Below are 22,047 nucleotides of genomic sequence, written 5' to 3'. Positions count from 1 at the left end.
GATACATTTTAAAGACATTCATGTTTAAAATAAGTGTGGAGAGAGAAGTTCAGTGACAATTATTGGCTGCTTACACTTTGCCAGTCACTGTGCTAAGTAATTTTCATTCACCATCTTATTTGGTCCTCACAACCACCCCCTGAGGAAGATACAATTAATATTGGCACTGACTGAACAAGAAACAGAGAGGCTGAGTAACTTGCCCAGAATCATACAGCAGGTAAAGTGACAAAGCCTGGAAACCCTACCAGTTCAACTTTGGAGCAAGAGTTTTTCACCAATAAATTATCATTTCCTCTCTAATACCTTCTGTGTGCAGCTATCAAGTTTAGAGCCTGAGCGTTTACCCCGAAGCCCTTCCTCCCTGTCCAAGCCCAGTCCTCATTGTTTCTTGACAGCTCCATGGCGGGAGGCCCTGCTGTGGCCAACCCACACGGAGCAATCTCGACCTGCCATCTCCGATGATCTCTCCGTCCCTGAGCTGATGCAGCTGGGAAGGGATTCCGGGGTGAGGACTGGCAGCACCGCAGGGAGGTGACTGCTGAGAAGTCAGGGGACCCACGAGTCACCAGGGCATACATTGCAGGGCCTACTGCCAGGGCCTCTGCGCAGTCGTCTGCCCAGCAAAGCGGGCCCGTTGCTGAAGCTGCCTTTCTCTCCCTTCCACAGGTATGAACGCTTTACAGCTACAGAACCTGGCCACGCTGGCGGCGGCTGCAGCCGCGGCCCAGACCTCAGCCACCACCACCAATGCAAACCCTCTGTCCACCACGAGCAGCGCCCTGGGAGCCCTCACCAGCCCCGGTAAGAGGACACGGAAAGAGGGGGACCCAGGTCGGCAGGCACCCGGGTGCCGAGTGCACATTAGACATGTCCAGACAGCCAGGCAACTTTTGACTGGGCCTCAGGGTTAACTTGTTTATTTCTAAAGAGCCACATTTTCCATGTGCATGTGTTTTATTTTCCAATCAAGAACAGTTTTCTCTGAGAGAATCTACCATGCTAGTGGTTCTCACACATTCATTTTGTTTCAAAAATGTGTTGTCCCTTCCATCCTTGTTGGGCCTTCGCGATTATGAAGAGCCTCAATCTCTTGGTCATTCTTTTTCTTCCTGTCGACTCTTTCTCCCTTTTTTTAGCAGTTGAAGAATTCTCTGTTAAATTTCAAAATCCCTGATCACTCCATTGTTACGTTTCAGACCAGCACCATTCTGCACGTTTGGTTTCCAAGTCCGCAGTCTGGAGGGACCGTGTTTGTTGTGTGTTCATGGTCATGTTCTGGGCTGTGTCACTTAAAGTCTTTCCTCAGAAATGTTGCCTTATTCAAAAGCAGATGCCATTTTTCTTTCATACAAGCCAGACAGAATGTGGTTGCTTAGATACAGAGATTTGTTTGTTAAGAAATGTTTCGCTGGCTTCTCCTCTCTGAATTTTCTAGACCTTGATAAATGATCTCGCCGCCGCCTCTGGTGCGTGGAGGAGCTGGCCTGGACAACCTCCAAGCATTCTCTAACTTTGAAAACCTCACGAACGACCCTCTATTGGCTATGCCCAAAAGATTAGCTAAGTGTTGAAAAAACTTTTATTTAACAGCGCAGGGTTTCCTTTCAGAAAAATAGAAAATGAAAGAATGCCGCAGCACACCGCGGACCAGCTTTCTTAAGGCTTTTGACATCAGGGAGCCATGAGCCCGCTGGCAGGTTCAAAGGCAACAGCCCTTGGTTTGTTTATAAAGCAGTGCATCTAATACATTCCCCTCTGAGTACGTTTGGAGGGAGAAATCTAGGAGATACTCAGGAGGAGCTGGGGGGTTTCTCCTTAATGTGCTGTAATCTCATAGCAACAGCCCACAGAGCCTTGACTTCACCCTCTAAAGTGTCTTCAAAAATGTACCATTACTCTGTGTGGGCTTCATTCCTGCCACAGGTGACATTTCTGAAAAACAACTTTGTCATTTTTTTCAACAAATTAAGTTATAGTTCCACTGCAATAAATGATACCTTTGTTATTTAAATAAATCCTTTGACCCCTTTTAAAATATAAACATTTTTGACACAATAAATCCCCCTTATGAAAATAACAGTGATTTTTCTTAAAAACAAATTTAAAAATTAACCTCTCTGACATACGTGTTTTATAACTCGGATTTAAAAGTATTTTCTCAAATAAGAATTTTGTCTCTCTTATGAAGGCTATGAAATGATTATATTAAAACATCACACACTTTATTGTATCTTTATCCTTAGTCAAAAGCTGATTTTTTAAAAAAAATATGTTTTTATTGATTTCAGAGAGAGGAAGGCAGAGATAGAAACATCGCTGATGAGGGAGTCATTGATCGGCTGCCTCCCGCACGCCCCCTACTTGGGATGGAGCCCACAGCCCGGGCATGTGCCCTGACGGGGAATCAAACCTTGACCTCCTGGTTCATAGGTCGACGCTCAGCCACGGAGCCACGCCGGCTAGGCAAAAGCTGATATTTTTAACTATTTTTTATTTGGAGAGAAAAAAACTAAAAGTCACTCAGTCTGAACGCTTTTTTGTTTATGTAAAATGAAGAGGATTTGCTCTTCTTTTAAAGAGAAAGCAATATTAACTTTATTTTGTCTAAAGTAAATTTTTCTAATTTTTCCAACCTTAGCCTTTACCTTCTCTCCCTTTTATTGAAAATAACCAACAGAAGTCAGTCAAATCACTGGTAACAAGACAGAAAAAAGAAAACTCTTGTTCTTAGAAAATTCTCTTCCTTACATGGCAAGGAGCCATATAGCCCACAGTGTGGACCATCAGTCCTTAAATTTAACTTTGACATATTGTTGTTACATTAATATTCTGCTGTTCTGACAATTAGGTTAAAGGTATGTGGCCTGTTGTTTGCTTGTTGAGGGTTCATTTGACTTTATTAAAATATATTCTTCTGTCGTGATATTTGTGCTGAAATGTGCCTTGGTTCCAGGGAATCAAAGTTAATATTCAAGTATTTCATTCTTCTTTAAAAGTGGGCTTGTCGGTCCAAGAAACCAAGTGCAGAAGCCGTGTGAGCTGCTCCGTGTGATAACGTGGCTGCGAGAGGTGCCTCCTAAGGGCCGGCGCAGTGTTAGGCGCCGCCCTGGGAGCTGGGGACCCAGCCGTGAACAGGAGGGACAGTCTGTTCCTTCCGTCTGTCGGCTTGCAGTCCGTCAGGGTAACTCAGACAAGAAGCAAACGGTGCGTGCCCTGTACGTGAAGGACAGCGCCGTGAAGAGAGACCAGGCAGTAAGGTGGGGAGAGTAAAGGGGTTGAGGGGGCTTCTCTCTCTGAAAGGGTGACATTGGAGCAGAAACCTGAGTAAAGAAGAGGGAGCCACGTTGATGCCTAGGGAAAGGGCATCGGGCAGGCAGAGGACCGAGCAGGTGTAAAGGCTGCGAGGCAGGAGGGCGCTTGGCATGATCACAAACTGGCAAGGAAGCCGTGGGGCTGAGCAGGGAGAGGGGAGAGGGGAGAGGTGAAGTCTGCGACCATGGCTCCACATCCATTCCCTCCAGTGTGGTCAGGAGCACGAATATGGCCTGAGCTTAGAATGCGCTGGGCTTAGACAGCCTGGGAGGATGGCTGGAGTATTTCTTTAAGGAGCTTTAAATATATTTGACCATTTTCATTTTTTTCCTGGGCCTTCATGAAAGGGCCCGTGTGTCCTGAGATGTACCCAGTCCCTCCTGCTCTCCTTAGAACCCAGCACCAGCAAGCGTCCTTCCCCTCGCTCTTAGAGCTGCATCTGCCCTTCCGCAGACCGCGCACCCAGGGATCCCTGAGCGTGGCTTTCCTCCTCTCTGTTGAGGAAAGCTTTGCATAATAGCTGAAAGTATTTCATTAGAATCCTGAAGTGCAGCAGCAGAAACGATTTAAATCTACATTTCAATTATTTTTCTTAAGTGTAACTAAAAAATCTGGCGTTTAAGTGAAAGTAAATTATTTGTCTAATTTCCATCAGGGACTCTTTCAAAGTCACAGAAAACATGGTTAGTAGAATTCATGACTCTCCACTTCATCAGAGCAATTTCTTCTGGGAAAAAAAAATAGGCAGTTCCCAAGGCCAGTGCCTTAGCTTCTTTTTTTAAATAATAAAAAGCTGGGCTTGCTATTGTTCCATTAACAACTCTGTCAAAGTGAAACGCACCACTCCTGCAGAGGCCTTGGTTTTGCCCTGTTTTTAAAGATGTCTCTTATGCTCCAGACAAATCTATCTCGAAAGGAAAGGGACAATTCAATCCCCCAAACTATTAATTCTTTTAATAATTGTAAATTTATCATTTCAATTTTGCATACCCAGGAACAGTCTCCCTACAGCATTATTATAAATGATTTTAAACTGAATATGCTTTAAAACATGAAAGATTAAGCTTTAATTTTTGTTTAAAAAAATCCCCTTAGGCAATAAATAGGTTCCTTTGTCTCATGGCCTTGAAATAAAAATTAAAATGATCTAAATTGCCCATGGTTAGAATAAGTGTTTCATATAATTATCAGATGATAGTGAATAAAATTAGGAATTAAATCATGAAAGAATTAAAACCAGGTAAATGCATATTACGCCTTTTATAAGTTTCTCCCAGGTCTTTTGAAGCCTAGTTTAATCCTGTTTCTTGTCTTTTATTTTGATATAATTTTTCCTTTGTTTACGTCAATCTCCTATTAAGTTAATTAATTCTTGGGTCATTTCTTCTTACCCAGTTTTCAGCCTGTTTTGAGGACTGTGTCTCTGTATTGGTATAAAGAGGCAAATTGTCTCTAGGCGTGCAGCTAGGTCTTAAAGAAAGGGAACATTTGTCTTCTACACAGCGTGTAGATGTGTTGTTTTGCTTGGTAATTTTGAGAGCTTAGGCAAACATTGTTATTACCACATAGGAACATTTCTTTGGCGATTCTTGTCTAAAATACAATATTGCATTCCTATACCACATTATTCCACTGACCTTCTATTTCCTTTTTTTTTTAAAAGAAAAAAAAAAAATGTTTTAAAATTCTCCAGATGCTCTATAAGTGCACTCAATCAAGTGCACACTTCAGGATAATAGATAATTTCTTTCAATAGTGGGAAGCATTTTAAAATGCTAAGGAAGCATTTTTCCATTCCCACCACTGACTTTTCAAATAGTTTTCGCTTGAAATTCTAGGCAGTATTGTTTCCCCATCTCCAGATGTTCCCTGCCTCCTGGAAGGCTGTGACAGACACAGCAGAGACCCAAGGAGATGGTGCGGCTTCCTTGGGGACTGTTTGAGGTTGACAGAGACCGGAGGTGTTTTCATGAGATTCAGGCCTCCCCTGCACTCCTCACACAGGGAGGACCAGGAGTGGTCATCTTCCAGGTCACACACTCGTGTCCCTAGGACACAAGAAGTTATCCCCAAGCCTTTCAGTGTTCCCAGAGGCTTCCGTCCCTCGAACTGTGCCTACATGGGTGCCATTCGAGAGCACGCGTCATATGAAGGGATGGGGCCTGTTGGCTGACGTAATCCATGTTTTCGAGCCTCTGCTTTGTGCAGGGCAAGTACATACATATTACTGACAGACATGGAACTGATTCTAAGCCTGAGTCAAATGCAGACTCCTCCCTAAGCAGCTGCATTAGGTGCTCCTTGAGGGCTGAGACGGAGGGAAGGCTGAAGCGTGGGGCAGGGAGGGGGTTCTGCCCTTCCCTGTGGCCAAAGCCCGTTCCTCATACTCTGCTGACACTTCGCATAGTTCTGCTGCGGATGGTGTTTGAGCACACGCCTTCTCACAGAAGACAGTGACTTCTTTCAAAGCAGGAACAGTTTACTTGAACCCCCCTTGCCTTTGGAACGATACCTCACACCAGGCACTCAGATGTTTAGTTCAGTGAACAACAGTAGCAAAGATGTTCTGAGACAGATGTTTAAAAGCCCTTTATTTATTCTAGAGCTGGTGGAATCTCTGAGAAGGAACAGTACCTAGCCTGTCACAGTGACCTTAGAGAGGGTCAGTGACCCACCTGGCAACCCCTGACTTGGTTCTCAGTGACCTAAACATAGCCACATCTCACGGGTGAAGATTCAGGTCTGACCAGCTTCTGAAGTATGAATCAGTAGTGATTACATTAGAACACAGTCGTACAGAGCAGTTTTTGTATCCCAATAATTTTAGGGAAATTGGCTTTCAAAATGTTCTGATGTTATGATATGGAATAAGGAAGGGTCTCATATCAAATAAAGGCATTTGATTTTCAAAAGAATCATCTGCCCTTGTGTGGGCTTTTGAAAACTCATCCCCAAAACATACTCCTTAGTGACGTGAGTGGCACTGACTCCCCGTGGCCCTCAGCGCCCCCCCCACCTAACTTCTAGGGGTCTTTGTCATGTATATGCGTCAGCATTTCATTCATTCAGGGGCCAGTTATTCTGAACCGCCCACTTTTCTCCTCAGGCCCATCTCCTTTCATTGCTTATTGTCAAGAAGTAAATCTCTAAACAGCCTGTTTTCTCCCTGTCTAGCTAGTTTGTTCAGCGTTTCAGTCAGGTGTTGTTAGAATTAGCGATTTATTTGTGGGGTCGAATCCCTGCAACAGCTTCACACCCTTCCTGCTCCCAAAGGAGAAGGGACATCCCATCCTTCGCTCATTTCCAGAAAGTTCCAACACCTGGTGTGGTTTTTTGTTTTGTTTTTTTTTGAGACAGTTTCCATGTGTTAACTGGTTCGCGACAGTAGGGAGCTCACTTTATTTTCATCAGTGCTAACGGAGCTTTGACATTATGTAAAATGTTCTATAAATAAAACGTCACTATAGTGACTATAATCGCCCAATATATTTTTCATTCATTCAACAGTATTTACTGAGTGTCTGCTATGTACCTGGAGCTATTCTAAGACATTCGAAACATATCAGAGGACAAAGCTGACAAAAATCCGAGTCCTTGTGTAGATGATATTCTAGCATTCACTTTCTAAAAAGCATTATTTTACTGAATTCCCACTGGAGCAAGATGATTTGGTGAGCCTTTAAGCATAAACTATAACTTCTACACCCTTTGAAAACACTTTCATAACCAATATTGACATGTACTTTATGTTAAAATATTGTGTTAGACCACAGTGGGGAGACCACTTTCTTCCTCTTCTGTGAACCGTTTTTCTATAGATTAAATGCAACGAGCAGTTCTGGGAGTAGAATTAGCCATGAGGGTGGATTTGGTAAGTCACAAAACCGGGAAAGAGTGAGGCGTGTACTGTACTTCGTGCTCTGCTCTGTGGCTTCTCAAGAGAAACATTTCATGAAAATCAAATATTTCAAAAGTTCTAGACATTTAAAACATATTTTGGGGGGGGGGGGGGGAACAATTGGCAGTGGTCTGCCTTTCTAGTAAATGGTTCTGTATTTGGTATTGATCATCCTGCTTCTAGATTTAAAAAACAACAACAGAACACATGCAGATACCTCCCAACCGGAGGAGACTTGATGGTCCCTTCATGGGCTGGGCATCTGGATGTGGCATCGCCTTTAAATTTCACATCTCATCAAGAAAATGAGAAGTATCTTGGTGCAGATAGAAAAGCAGCTGGTTCTCTGACTCGTTCTGGTGTCCTGATCTGCCAGAGGGTCCCCACCTCCTGCCGTCGGAACAACTTTGCACGGTGGCTGGGCAGCCCTGCAGTCGACGAGATGCCCCTGACCTGGAGCCTCTTAATAGCCCTGAGCTAATTTAAAGCTAAATGAAGCTGAGTGGGGAGATGTTTATGGTTCATCATTTCGCCACAGAGCCCAAACCCAGATTTAAGCGAGCCAGTTCCACCTGTGCCCTGAGCACCGCTTGTTGTCCCACGTCCCCTGGGCGGACAGGTCCCTGCCGTGGATTCAGAGGGCAGCCACTCACTCTGGGCTTTGTTTTGGGTGCACTTTTTAATATTTTAGACGCTGGCTCTCATTCTTTGAGTGTGTGTCTTTAGTGGCTCCGGAGTCTGGCTGTGCCGAGCGTTGGTGACTCTCTGTAAATACCACCCTGCAGTCTCCTGCATCGCGGGCAGAGCCACCCCAGGTGCCACACCGGGTGTCGTCGTGATTCGGGTGGGCTCAGAGGTGTGTTTTCTGTACAGCACAACCTCAGTGTTTCCTCCCACTAGCTTATCGATGTGGCTGCCTAATCTAACCATTTACACCCCTTGAACTGGGACAAAGCATGTGTTCACTGCTTAAGTGCGTTTTAGATGAGAAAAGCAACAAAACTTAATTCTGGTCACAGTTCCCTAGAGGTTCATGATCCAAGGTCCATGCATGAGGACTCAAAAGTGACCAGATAGAAATGTTTCGTTCACATGTGGTTTAATCCCAGGAATTCCTGTAAACTCGATGCAGTGGTCACATACGAAAAAGCAAAACGCACAAACCTGGGCAGCCCAGTCAGAGAGCAGAAAGTAAAGTCAGAGAAGGTACAGGGTCCCGGTGACAGGAGAGAGTCCATCTTCAGGAAACGGGACATTTTTAAGAGAAAGGCTGATATCGGAGCCAAAATTTTAAGATAAAGTAGGATTTTGAAAGGTAGAAATGGAATGGAAGATACAGCAAATGTGTCAAAGATGAAAAAAGATGCAGAAAAAGAATTGAGTTGGCAAGTGGAAGTTTATCTCATTTTCACAAGGACGAGATGCTGGGAAAGAACGGCCGCGGAGGACCCTGAGAGCCGGGGCCCGGGCTCTCCCCTGGGCAGCGAGAGCGGTGGCGGGGCTCTGAGCACCAGGGGCAGTGGTGGGACTTGGGTGCGGGATGGATATGGGGGGAACAGGAGGAAGGAGTTGAGGAAGACAGAGCGAATTTAGTCCCAGGGGCCAGCGGCTCAGTGTTTTCATTAGCAGAGAGGAGGGAGTCAGGGGGAAGGCTTGTGTGGAAGCTGGTTGGGTTTTCACGTGTTGAGCTGAAGCACATGCGAACAGGCCTTTCATTTAAATGCATCCAACAGGCAGTTGGGTCTCTGACCCTCGAGTCCATCCCAGAGGCTGGATGGAGCTGAGGCAGTGGATTGCGAATGAACTGCAGCGGTGAGGCGGGCTGAGTTCATCTTGGGGATGGGCGAGATCGTTAAGCTGGAATCATCAAACAAAGCAGAGAAGGGACTAGGCGTACAGTCTGCCTGGTGACTCTGTTTGTGGGACAGAAAGGAAGAACCAGTTGGTGGAAGGGGGCTGCCCCGGTAGCACAGTGTCAGGGAAACCAAGCAAGAGAACGTGGAGCAGGAATGTGCCAAGGGTGGGAGCAGAGAAGAGGTCCTGTATCCCCCCTCATCCACGGTTTCACTTTCCGCAGTTTCAGTTACCCACAGTCAACCTCGGTCTGAAACTATTAAATTGAAATTCCAGAAATATTCATAAGTTTATATTGCATGCCATTCTGAGTAATATGATGAAATTTGGCACTGTCCCACTCCATCCTGCCTGGGACCTGAACCATCCCTTTACCCAGCATCTCCACCCTATAGATGCTCCCCACCCTTTAGTCACTTAGTAGTCTTCTCAGTTATCATGTCAACTATCTTGGTATCGCAGGGCTTGTGTTCAAGTCACCCTTATTTTACTAAACAGTGGCCCCAAAGCCCAAGAGTCGTGATGCTGGCGATTCGGATATGCCAAAGACAAGCTGTGGAGTGTGCATGTGTAGGAAAAGCACAGTGTATATAGGGTTCATTCTGTCCATGGCTTCAGGCATCCAGTGGGGGTCTTGGAACACATCCCCCACAGATAAGGGGGACGACTGTATTTGAGGGGTGGTCCGTTCACCCTGACGAGTGGCCAGCTCACTACAGTGGTGGAGTAGGTATCAGTTGTGTAGGCAATGAGACACAACCCCTGTGTAGGGATGTGAGACCGGAGACGAGAATTACAGATTTACTTATGGAATTTTCATGAAATGTAGTGATTTTTTTTTTTAAATAGTTTATAAAAGTAGCAAGGTCAATAGGAGGAGAAAGTTTAAGATGAAGAAAACGTGAACATCCTCCTAAGGAAAAGGGAAGAAGCCAGCGGGGGTGAGCGCGGTGCACGGGGCTGAAGGAGGTTGGAGGGACAGTGGAACTCCTGCGCAGCAGGGCCCTGTGAGGCTCTGGCGGCGGCCTCCTGCCCGGGAAGAGGGCTCTGCCGCCAGGCTCCCGGCCTGCAGCCCCCGCCTGGCCTTTCCAGCTCTCCCCACCATTGTGTACACACGTTAAGACATGTAACCCACAGTCAACACTGAGCGAGTGGCCTGCGGCCTTAGGAGGGGAGCGCGCGCCTTTGCCTCTGGGCATGAGCAGAGTCAGGAATGCAGAGCATTTATATCACACCATAGGTCAAGAATTTAAATATCTACAGCCAACCAGAAGCGTTCTTACCCAGGGCAGAGGTTTAAAAAGATACTCAACCTAAAGAACGTAATCGAGGGTTTACAGTTTATCTTTTAGAGGATGTGGGCATCTTGACCAAGAGCTGAAAGACTGTGATTTGGAGCAAATCATTTTATCTTTATTTAGTTTTCTGAGTTTGTGAAATGAAATTGTTTGCTTTTACTTTTCTTATTGAAATACGAGGTTAATAAGTATATATGACATACTGTTGCTTTTAAAAAAAAAAAAAAATGACAACATTAAAGTATCATATGGAAAAGATTTCGTGATTTGGGAGTGATAACGAAATTCTCCTCTGGACAACGGGAAACTATGTGAAAACTGGAATAAGAGCCAGTGATAATTTTCTCTGAATTTCTTGCCTCTGGCAAAGAACCATCTCCCCACCCATCCTAAAAATATTAGAGTATAAATGCAGATCCCTTCTCAGCCTTTTGGCCAAGATCGAGCGTAGAAGATAAATGCAGAGAGTAGAGCCTTTCCTTAGCTGAAGAAGTTGGCAGTGAACATCCCACAGCAGTGGGCAGTTTGACTTGAGGTTATATGACCAACACACCCCACTTACCGTTAGATTCAACCGAGTGAGATACCAAGTCCAGGCAGGGTTGCCTTGTGGCCGTCACCACTTGGCGTCAGGCCCAGAAGCCCGAGGGCAGTTGCTGGGTTTGGCTCAGAGGCAGCCGCCCCTCCGCCCTGCACACTCACTTAGCCTGCGCTGCCGGACAGTCTCTTGACCCTTTGCCAACCTGGGCGTCATATTATCCAAAGGAATATCTGTCCCCTGGAAAGTCTGTTACCAGGATGCCCCTTTTCCAGGCCCTCCTAAGAGCAGGATGCAGACGGGTTTCGGTGACCACCCAACAACATGCACTTGCCTCCTGAGGAAGTTCGTGCTCCTCACTCTCTCTGCAGGACCCAGAGCCTGGTCACATCATCCAATTCTATAGTTGTGAGGCATCGTCAAGACAGTCTATCCAATGCCTCGTTCGTGACCCACACGGGTGACACGTGGTTCTGCCATGAGAGGTTCAAGCAGGAACTCCTGGGGAACCAGAGTTATATCTCTGGATTTTTCCACGTACATGTTCTCACCCTTAAGAGAACATCACTAACATTTTGTTCAGTCTGTATCCATGACCATCTGTAAAAACAAACATCTGAGGCCAGCTAAGGGAAGGTTTGCGCTTTTATTTATTTTGGTAAATTATAAGCAGAATACCATTGGGAGAGAAAACAGGCTTGATTTTCTCTTTCCTTTGTTCCAGCCTTGTTATATCCATATATACTGTGTTTATATAAGCTGACGTTTTCAAACTTGTGGTCCAGATTACATCTTAATTCTTTAAGTGTCTGCCCTTTATGGGTCTGGGGGGGCAGATACTAAAAGTAAGGTAATTAAGGAGGTACCCAGGTTTAGTGACAACTAACAAAGTAGATTTTGGTCTTAGAAAGTCAACGAATGTGAGCTCCAACAAGCACGTGGAAATGAAAATTAAAGTGAAGAAAACAGTGGGAATACTTTGGACATTAGGAGTGCGACACTGTCCACATTAATTTCTCTAGCACTCTCTCACCTTCCAAAATGTTTATCATCATAGGATAATGCCTTAAAAGTAACTCAGAGTTCAAACACTCTGAGTTTTCCCCTTACCCACCTTCTAGAGAACCAGTAATGGCGTGTCCGGCCCCATGTTGCACCGGCGTTGCTCACCAGTCCTCGTGGGCTGAAGTGGAAGAATGCGATACAGATGTTTACGGGGTAGACGATAGGCTTTTACGGAGTGTCACGTAGTGAGATCAGAGCACCTCAGCACCTGTCAACGCCGTTCTCTAGTACAAACAGCCTCCTCCTACCTGTCACCCCTCCTCTTCCCACCCACCCCACCCCTCAAAAAAACTGTAGGGAGTAAATTAAAATGAGAGGTGTGGTTATTGTGGAATAATTAGACCCCATGGGAGAAGAGACCTTCTGCATTTTGTTACCACCCTGTGGTTGTGATTAGCTAATAATGTTCGTGCCTGTGTCACTGCTTAATTACTCTGCATCCTCACGGTCTGCCCTGCGCTGTCGGACTCCAGCATCCAAGCTCGTTCGAGGCAGAACACAACTGCAGGCTCCAGTGTCCTGAAGTCGGTTTGGCTGATGCAGCACTTTTCTGTGCTTGCAACTATTTTATTTCCTAAACCACAAAGCCACTATGCTTTCGCCATGCAATTGTTCTTTGGAAAGTGTTTAATGAATGCACTGAAGGCAGATTCTGGCTGTCTCTGTTAATGTTGTTTCATTGTTGCTTAAAAAAAATCTCTTGCTGTCCAGGAAAAGTGGGAAGAGAGTTAATAAGAGGAATTTCATGCATTTGATTCCTAGAAAGCACAGTCATTTCTGGGTTGGATTTAATGCTAGACGTGACCTGCAATAAAAGGCAAGGAGGAAAGGGCCACATTCATGTGAGAGGAACAACTTAAATGGAGGAGTGGTCAATGTGAGTGGCTGATAAGCCCTTAGTGGCCATTTTTCTACTCTTTGTGGATCTGGAATCTGTGAAAGGAGGACTAGCTGAGTTCCCACAGTCAGCAGTCAACCTTGCCCCAAAGTGGGAACCTTGTTCATCGTCCCACCTTCCACAAAGAATGAGGAGGAACCCAGCGATTACTCTGTGTGTCCCCAATTCCAGTTAAAGTGAAGGGCAGGATGAGGTCATCAGGCTGGCCTTTGAACTTGGCCCTGTGCGTGCTCCTGGTTCCTCCTGCGTGAATTATGTCAGAGGAATGAAGGGTCTCTCTGCCCCTGTCCTGGTGACAAGGCAGCTATTGGCTTTGTTGATTCTATTTTTTCAAATATCCACACTCTTTCTCTGGCATATAAAATAAGAAAAAAAGGAATGGTTTGATGACTCTTTCACTCGGCCACAGGCTCAGTTGTGTCTCTGTGAGGCCATGAGGTGGAACGGAAAGCCCTTTGTCCAGCTCATTCGGGCCTACAGATTGGCCTCACCCTAAGAGAAACTGGACGTGGAGTCTTCACTAGAACTTTCATCTATTCACTCAGCAGATGTTTAGTGCCTACGATATGACCATTACTCTTGTAGGTTATAGAAAATAAGACAGGCTATGGAACTCATGCTCTAATAAGCTTGTCTCCTGGTGGGGTTTTCTTATATACAAGATAGTATCATAACTTACTACCCTTACATAGTATTTTACTCCTGGTTTCCTGCCTTCCAGCATGTGTTCCCCTTATCACAAACCAAACCTTCTCTCTCCCTACCTTTCATCTTCTTGTGCCATAAACTAAATTTTATACCCAGCCCTGATGGAATTTGATGCTACTGCCTTCAGACAGCCCCAGACCAGCGGTTCTCAGGATTTATTGAGCCAGGCACATCAAGAGGGCTTGTTGAAATCAGATTCCTGCCCCACCCCTCCCCCCGAGATTTCGGTTCAGTGGGTCTGAGGTTACCTATAGGTGATTCTGCTGCAGGAAATCCTAGAATATTAACTCTTAAAAAAGCGATCTTTCTTCATTAAATGTGTATGGTTACTGTGCCCCTAATGTGTTCCCTGCCTCCAGGAACAATTCTCACCAAATGGCAGTCAGAGCATCTCAGCTGCCCCAGCCATGGGTCAGAGTGGTTCACACCACAAAAGTCTGGCCTTTCTCTTGGTGATCATTTTCTCTCTGATTCAGTCATTCAGGATTTGAGTTGGGTGTGCTCAGTGGGGTAGCTGCTTGATCTGTGTGTTCCTGGGAAAGGGGAAGGTAGAAGCTACCTTATGTATTGATCTGGATCAGGCCTGTGTTTGGTCTGCAGTCTCAAATAGACCTTGGGTTTTCCACTGTCTAATGACGCTGTGGGCGGTGCAAATTGGAACCTTCACCAAAGTTCAGCCTTGAACCAGTCGAATTGTGCCGCCTTACAGTCCTTGTTTCCCTGCCAGGAGGTGCAGCCGGCAAATTTTGGCGCTGGTAGAAATAATAAGAGTTTTTCAAAAGTGAGTGTATTGGACCTCCGAGGCTGTCAAGCATAGCCTCAGGGCCTTCAGAAACCTCCTGATAGTGACCATCTGGAGGCCTCCACTTCGGTATTTCACAAGCAGGGAGGACATCCCCTGAGGCAGCGGGGCCACTTCGGAAGAATTCTAACCCGCTGACACTTCCTTTGTACTGAATCTGCCTCCTTGTCACTGTCACCCGCTGATCCTCATTTTGGTCTCTCAAGCTACAAAGAATACCTATGTTGAAACCTAAGACTGTCTTCTCCCCTTAGTCTTCTCTCTAGGCTAAACTGTACGTTTTCATCAACTGTTTCTCTCTCACTCAACTTGACTTTCAGTCCTGGTCGCCCTCTTCTGGACACTCTCAAAGCTATACACAGGCTGAGCTTGCTGCTGCTCAGACTAATGAGAAAGGCTGCAGAATGTCATCCTCCATGCAATTGCCTCGCTGGGGGAAGTGTTGAATCTTCAAGTGTTATAAAATGACATGAAGAGAATGTAATTTCTCCTTTTGAGGGCAGAATGACCAGATTCTCGTCCTTCAGATATAGACCCAACAATGTTTATTGATCATCTACTAGATACCAGAGATCAGTGCCACCTCACTTGGTTATTTGATTACCATGTCACTTCTCAGAGCTGTCACATTATTCCAACTTAGCAGATAATTACTAACCTCAGCTAAGTCAAGCCTGGTGAGAGGGACCAAGCCAGAAAATTAGGGGTGAATCTGAGTGACTGCAAATTCATTGCTTCTGCAGTAAACTTCCACAGTAACCCCAAGATACGTGCAAGGTGCAAAATAGGAATTTAAGTTCAATATCAGCATAGTGTTAACTCCTTGGAGCCAGCCACACAGTGGGGTTAGATCCTGGCTGTACCACTCACAGCTGTGTGGCCTTCTACACATTACCTCACAGGATAATTATAAATGATTAAATGAGCTAGTACTCATCAAATCCTTAAAACAATGACTGGCACGTGGTAAGCACTCAATAAATATAAGCTATCATTATTAGCTTTATTCCTGTCACAACTGAATTGGAGAATATATTAGTTTTCTATCTCTGTAGTGAAATATTACCACAAATTTAGTGGCTTGAAACAACACAAATTTATTACATCATAGTTGTCTGGGTCAGAAGCCAGCATACTCACTGGGCTAACATCAAGGTATCAGCAAGGTGCACTCCTTTCTGGAAGCTCTAGGGGAGAATCCATTTCCTCTTTCAATTTGTAGAGGCCACTGACTTTCCTTGGCTTGCAGCCCCTTTTTCCATCTTCAGAGCCAGCAAAGTCCGGTCACACTTCTCACGCCACCATCTCTCCGGTTCTCCCTTTCCACTCCCTCTTCCCCTGATCCGGACCCTGTGATGACATTGGCCCTCCCAGATAACCCGGGATCATCTCCCATCTCTCGGTCAGCGGAACAGCACCTTTGACCTCCTTTTGGTCACATAACCTAACATAGTCAAAGGCTCAGGAATCAGGACATGGACATCCTTAGGGAAGGAACCATTTTTCTGCCTCCCGCAAAGAATGCAGAGTAATTCTTACCTCCCTCTCCACACGCAGCCCTGAGGCCCCACATAAGCTTCATCGACCTGCCGAGCAGTGCAGGAGCTGCACAGACAAGGAACAGAACAGGAGGGCCTTTGTCAAGCACACGCTGGTGTCTTGGGTTTCGGTCCAGCGGCCCACCCCCACCACTGGGGATGTCAGGTCCTTCCCAGCCTCTCCAGCCGGGATGCTCACTGCCCCTCCCCCAGGGAAATCCCGCTGGACGGGGCTGGAAGGGCGGGTCCTCCAGTTTATTCCCAAGGCAGAGAGGGGAACTTTGTCCTGAGAAGTGGAGCTGAGGGCCTTTTCTCTGGAAAGTTGAGAAAAAAACAAGTAGCATTTATCTCTGGCACAAATAAACTTAAAAAGTAAAGAAATGAAACTTTTTGTTAACTTAGGTAAGGTTAGGCTTGCTCGTTATTTGGGTTGGTTTAAGAAAGTTTTCTGCAGCGCCCGTCCCACCCCCGTTAGCATCTCGACAGCAGGCGCAGTGCGGCTGCCTCGGGGCAGACCCGGCCCGGGCCAGGGGTGCGCCCGGGGCCACCCCCGCTTCCTCCTCTCCAGAGAGGGGGTGACTCCGTGTCTGCATCAGGGGTGGCCTGGCAGGACCCAACCTGAAAGGAATACGCGGGAAGGACTTACTGTCCTTTGTTATTCTTGATGGGGATTCGGGAAGAGAAACATTTGAGCTGCGTGGGCGAGTTCCCCCTCAGCTCTGTGCTGTCCGACAGCGGGTATTACGAGGGCCCTGCAGCGCTATGTTCTTTCTCTCCTTCCTTCGTTTTTTCTTTCCTTTCTTTCCTTGGCTTCCTTTTTCTTCTTCTCCTTCCCTCCCTCCCTCCCTCCTTTCTTTCTTTCCCCTTGCAGAGCAAGGGATCCAGTAGCCTAGGCATTCTGTGGCCTGCGGTTTTGACCCGGGCCAAGAAACTCTTCTAGATACATTGATCATCCAAGACATGAGGGGAGAGGACGTGTCCCCTGGAGTGGGGTGGGTGTTTGGAGACTACTCAGCTTAAAGTCTTTCCAACAATGAATTAACCTGGTTAAAGCAGCGAAGAAATTCTCTGACCAGGTCAAAGTTGACACATGCTCACCTCCAGTGACCCCGTTACCCACCAGCTCCCCTCACTGTCTAACAGCCCACTGCCCCCGCGCGTTTTTTTTTATTCTTTCATAAAAAGGCACAGAACTGTGTTGCCATGGGAGCTAATAAGCATGGCTTTCGCCCATCACACGTCCTGGTTAGCCAGCTGGTGATCACACCTTTGGGCTGGTTGGGAATTTTTAACCAGCGATAAAGCAAGCACAAAACGGGACGTGCGACCGGGGACGTCGGCCAGGGCGTGAGCAGGGTGAGGGGCGCAGCCTCCCCGCTGGCGCCCCTCGGCTGTGGGGCAGCCTTTCCTCTGCAAGGAGCAGCCTTCCGCTGAGAGGCGCCGTGGGCGATCGCGAAATGTTCCTTTGGCATTGTGAACAGTTTAACTGGGGAAGCAGAGGATACAGCTCTCTGTGGAGACGGAAGGGAATTTGGGGTGGGCAGAATGCAGGTACCCAGGGCAGCGTCTTGCCAGTCTGCCAGCCCATAAATAGGAAAGTGTGTGTGTTGGTGGCATTTAATTTGTCCCTGTCTATTGTGTTTAGGGTCTTTCTTCATTGTGGGTCTGTTGAATATTTAGTTTTGAAATATTTGAAGTTGGCTGTGTGACAAATTCGAGTTTTTCTTTTACTTTAGACTGTTAGAAATCAAGAGGTTCTTAAAGACAGTTAGATATGCTTTCGAGTATCTCTTCCAACTTAGACTCAAACGGGGGCAAATTCTCAGAGTATCGTCCAAAGGTGTGGAGCACATGGCATCTCCCCACTGTGAGGCAAGTGATTTAATTCACTTTTCTCAGTCTCATGCTTGATTCCTCCGCTTCCTGTTCTCCTGTCCCCATCTTTCTGCCAGGACTACCCAAGAATAGCATAAGAAGGTGGCAGAAAATTACGTTCAGTTTACTTCACTGTGGCCCATCTCCCTGGGTTTTTAAATAAATAGAAAACCCAGATGTGGAGACTTCTGATCTGCGTACTGTTTTTAATTATCAGCCACAAAATAGGTGCAGTGAGTTACCCAGCCTCACCCACCTTCCCCGTCGCCCCCAAGCCCAGGCCTCCCCTGCGCTCCTGTGTCCTGTGTGTCTGTGATGAGTTCTCTCCCCAGCTCCCTGTTGTGACTCATCCACACAAGCGCAGAGTCTGGCGTTAGCCGGGTCACCCCTTCCTCAGACTTATCTGGGACTTGAAGGATGTGAAGAGTCACCCATGAAGCATGAGAGGAGCCAGTTCTCATGCCGTCCGGCTCCTCTCCCCTCTAGACACCGAGGGAGACTAGCTGGGCGCAGGTGCCTGATGAGCCTGCTTCCTGCTGCTTCGACGGCTCTGATGTGAAGCAGGCGGGAGCCTCGCCGGGGCCTCTGTGGGAAGAGGGGCCTCGTGGCCTGGCACGTGGGCTCCCCCCTAGAATGTCACGTGAGACAGAAGAGGGTCATCCAACAGAAACAGCACCAGTGGTTGTGTAGTCATCAGTAAGCGCAGGTGTTAAGACTGAAAGTGGAGAAAATCGTGTATAATTTTTTGTTGTTCTATGAAATATATGCCGTATAGGCTCAGTTCAGTCTATACCCAATGATCAATGTCTAAAGCATCCCAAATGGTGCCAGATACGCAATGTTCGTTACATAGTTTACCTCATTTAATCTCCACAGCCGTTTTTAAGTTGGGTGTTTTTTCCCCTGCATTTAAAAATGATGGAGCAGAAGCCTGAGGAGAGGAGGAGACAGTTTGAGTCCAAAGCACTCAGGCTTCACTACAACCCCATTTTGCCCCCAGTCTTGTTTTTAGAAGAGGGCGATGGGGTTGTAATGTTTGTTACTTATTTAGAGCTATAGCCTCATTTTTCAGTATCTCCGGGGCCAAGCTGGGGCACTTCTTCCTGTCCTTCAGGGATGCCCATGCCAACCAACCTCGTGGTCCTCCTGTGGCCACCGTGGATGGGATGGAGATGGCCCGCCCAAGGGGATTAGAGACCCATGAGGTCTGTGCTGTAAATGAGGTCTGAAGATTTTAAGCCGCAGAGACCAAGGTAATAAGACCCAGTTTCGTACTTTGTGTCTCCAACAATCACATTGATGACTACACAACACCATCACGATGACAGCACCATAAACCACCTAGGACTGTGGCGGTGTCCCTTCCTGATAGGCGGCTTCTCCAGGTTACTGCTGTGAGTGCTTTGGCACCCACACTTCTCCATCATCGGTGCGAGTGGCAACTGCGTCTGGGGGCTTCCTGATAATAACAGCAGCTCCCACATGGTCATCAGACGAGCGCCAGAATATCCTGACCCAGTTACCCAGTTACCCCCCTCCACACCTCATCCTGGTCCTTCCCGCTCCTTTCCCTTCTCTCAGATGTGAACGGAGAGTCCGAGGGAGATAAAGAAAACCAGAGCCCCGAACCACGCAAGGGGTTTCTGACGGTCGTTGTATACCTGCCCTGGAGTTCCGTTTATTAGCTACATTTCATCAGCACAGACACAGATTCTCATGACGGCATCTTAAGGTCCTTTACAGTGCAAGCAGTTCATATCCAATTTTCTTTCTCTAAAATGGCTATAAAGTCTCCCACGGTTGCTGTTTGTGTGGTATATATTTCCATTCTTCTACTTTCAACCTGTATGTGTCTTTGAATCTGAAGTATGTCTCCTGTAGACATCATAGACAGAGCTGGTTTTTCATTTTTTTGTTTTTTAAATCCTCACCCAAGGATATGTTTTTATTGATTTCAGAGTGAGTGGAAGGGAGAGAGAGAGAAAAACATCAATGTGAGAGAGAAACATCCATCGGTTGCCTCCCGTATGCGCCCTGCTGAACCTGCGACCTTTTGGTGTACAGGATGACGCTCCAGCCAGCAGAGCAACACTGCTAAGGCTGGTTTATTTTAACCCAGTCTGACAATCCCTGCCTTCTGATTGGATTGTTTAATTCATTCACATTTAATGTTCTTATTGATATGGTTACATTTACATGTGCCTCTGTTCTTTTTGTTTTCTACGTCACATGTCTTTTTGTTGCTCTGTTTCACCTTTATGGCTTTATTTTGCATTAAGTAAATATTTTCTAATATAACATTTTAATTTCATGATTTTTTCAATATTTTCAAATTTTACTTTTTTTTTTTAATATATCTTTATTGATTTCAGAGAGGAAAGGAGAGGGAGAGAGAGCGATAGAAACATCAATGATGAGAGAGTCATTGATCGGCTGCAGCCCGCAACCCGGGCATGTGCCCTGACCAGGAATCGAACCCTGATCGCCTGGATCCTAGGTCGACGCTTAACCACTGAGCCACGCCCGGCCGGGCTCAAATTTTACTTTCTTAGTGGTTTCCCTAAGACTTATAACAGACACCATAACTTACCAGAATCTACTTCAGTTTTATATTCACTCGACGCCAGTGAGATACAGAAATCTCCTCCTACGGAACTCTCGCCCCTTCTCCCCTAGTTATTTACACACACATTACATCTATATGTTCCAAAACCAACAATAAATACATTGTTATAACTATTATGTTATACAACCTAATGTCTTTTAAAGAAAATGAAAGGAGAGCAAGTATATGTCAATAGTTTGTAATCCTATTATTTACCATTTTTGGCTCTCTTCATTTCTTTTCATGATTACCATCCGGCATAATTTCTTTGCTCCAAACAATATTGTCCTCCCATCCGCCTTTGTGCTTTTATTGTCAAATATATTACATTTCCATATGTTATAGGCCCAACAATGCAATTATATACATATTGTTTTAAGCAATTGATTTTTAAATCAATTAAGAGAAGAAAGGAAGAAAAATGCAATTATACTCTCTTTTATAATTACATAATTACTTTATCAGTGTTCTTTGGACTTGTTTTGAGGTTTTGTTTTTTGGTGCGTGTGTGTGTGTGTGTGTGTGTGTGTGTGTGTATACATACTCTAGTTACTGTCTGGAATAGCTTGCTTTCAGTCTGAAAAACTCGCTTTAGTGTTTCCTGTTAAGACACATCTGCTAGCAACAAATTCTGTTTTTGTTCATTTAGAAATGTCATTATTTCTCCTTTGTTTTTGGAAGATAGTTTTGCTGGATATAAGATTCTTAGTTCATAGATTTTTCTTTTCAGCACTTGGAATATGCCTTCCCACCACCTTCTGGTTCACTGTTTGTGAGAAGGTAGCTGTTAATCCTATTGGGACCCCTTATACATGGAGTCATTTTTTTCTCCTGCTGGTTTCAAGATTTTTATCTTTGGCTTTCAGCATTTTTACTATCACATGTCTGGGTATGGATATCTTTGTGATATTCTGTTTGTAGTTTGTCAGCTTTCTTGGATGTATAAATTAATATTTTTCATCAAAATTGGGGAGTTTTTGGTTCTGATCTCTTTGAATATTTTTTCTGCTCTTTTCTCTACTTTTGGTACTCCCATGACATGTATGTTAGTGTGATTAATGGTGTACTACATTTCCCTGAGGCTCAGCCTTCTGCCTGCTCAAATCAACTATTGAGCCCCATAGTGAATTTTTCATTTCTGTAATTTACTTTTCAGTTCCAGAATTTCCATTTTGTTCATTTTTGTAATTTCCATCTCTGTTATTTGATGAAACATTGCCAGCATACATTTCTTTAATTCTTTAAGCATGGTTTCCTTTAGTTCTTTGAGCATATTTATAATAGCTGCTTTGATGTCTTTATCTAAGTACAGTATCTGAGCCCTCTCAAACACAGTCTCTGTCACCTGCATTTTTGTTGTGTCTGGATCATACTTTGTTTCTTTGCACATCTCATAATTTGTTGACAACTGGACATTTTAGGTGATGTATCATAGCAATTCTGGACACTGATCCTCCTCACTCTATTTCCCCTACCCCCAAACCCAACTACTTCTTTGCTTATTTGCTTAGTGACTTAGCTAGACTAGTGCAACTAAACCTATTCTACTACTGAATGCTTCTGCTGTCACTCCTTAGGGGACACAGTCTGGGCTGTGACACTTGTATTTCCTTTTTTAAATGGAATAACTCTCCCAAATGGCTCCCTGCCTGA

At 45.5% G+C, this 22,047-nt stretch overlaps 1 protein-coding gene across 9 annotated transcripts in view; it reads left to right on the top strand.

Annotated features, from left to right (window-relative positions):
• Positions 1-22,047, top strand: part of CELF2 (CUGBP Elav-like family member 2) — a 497,548-nt gene that overhangs the window by 451,973 nt on the left and 23,528 nt on the right. For all 9 annotated transcript variants that reach the window (XM_087825724.1, XM_087825730.1, XM_087825745.1 and 6 more), the window contains one exon: positions 670-804. In XM_087825724.1, coding sequence (XP_087681850.1) covers positions 670-804 — 135 coding nt within the window. The remainder of the gene's footprint in view (positions 1-669; positions 805-22,047) is intronic.

Source organism: Miniopterus natalensis, chromosome 1, assembly GCF_054644295.1.
Source record: "Miniopterus natalensis isolate mMinNat1 chromosome 1, mMinNat1.hap1, whole genome shotgun sequence".
Taxonomy (NCBI): domain Eukaryota; kingdom Metazoa; phylum Chordata; class Mammalia; order Chiroptera; family Miniopteridae; genus Miniopterus; species Miniopterus natalensis.
Note: the sequence above shows the minus strand (reverse complement) of the source record. Positions and strands in the feature narration are given on the sequence as shown.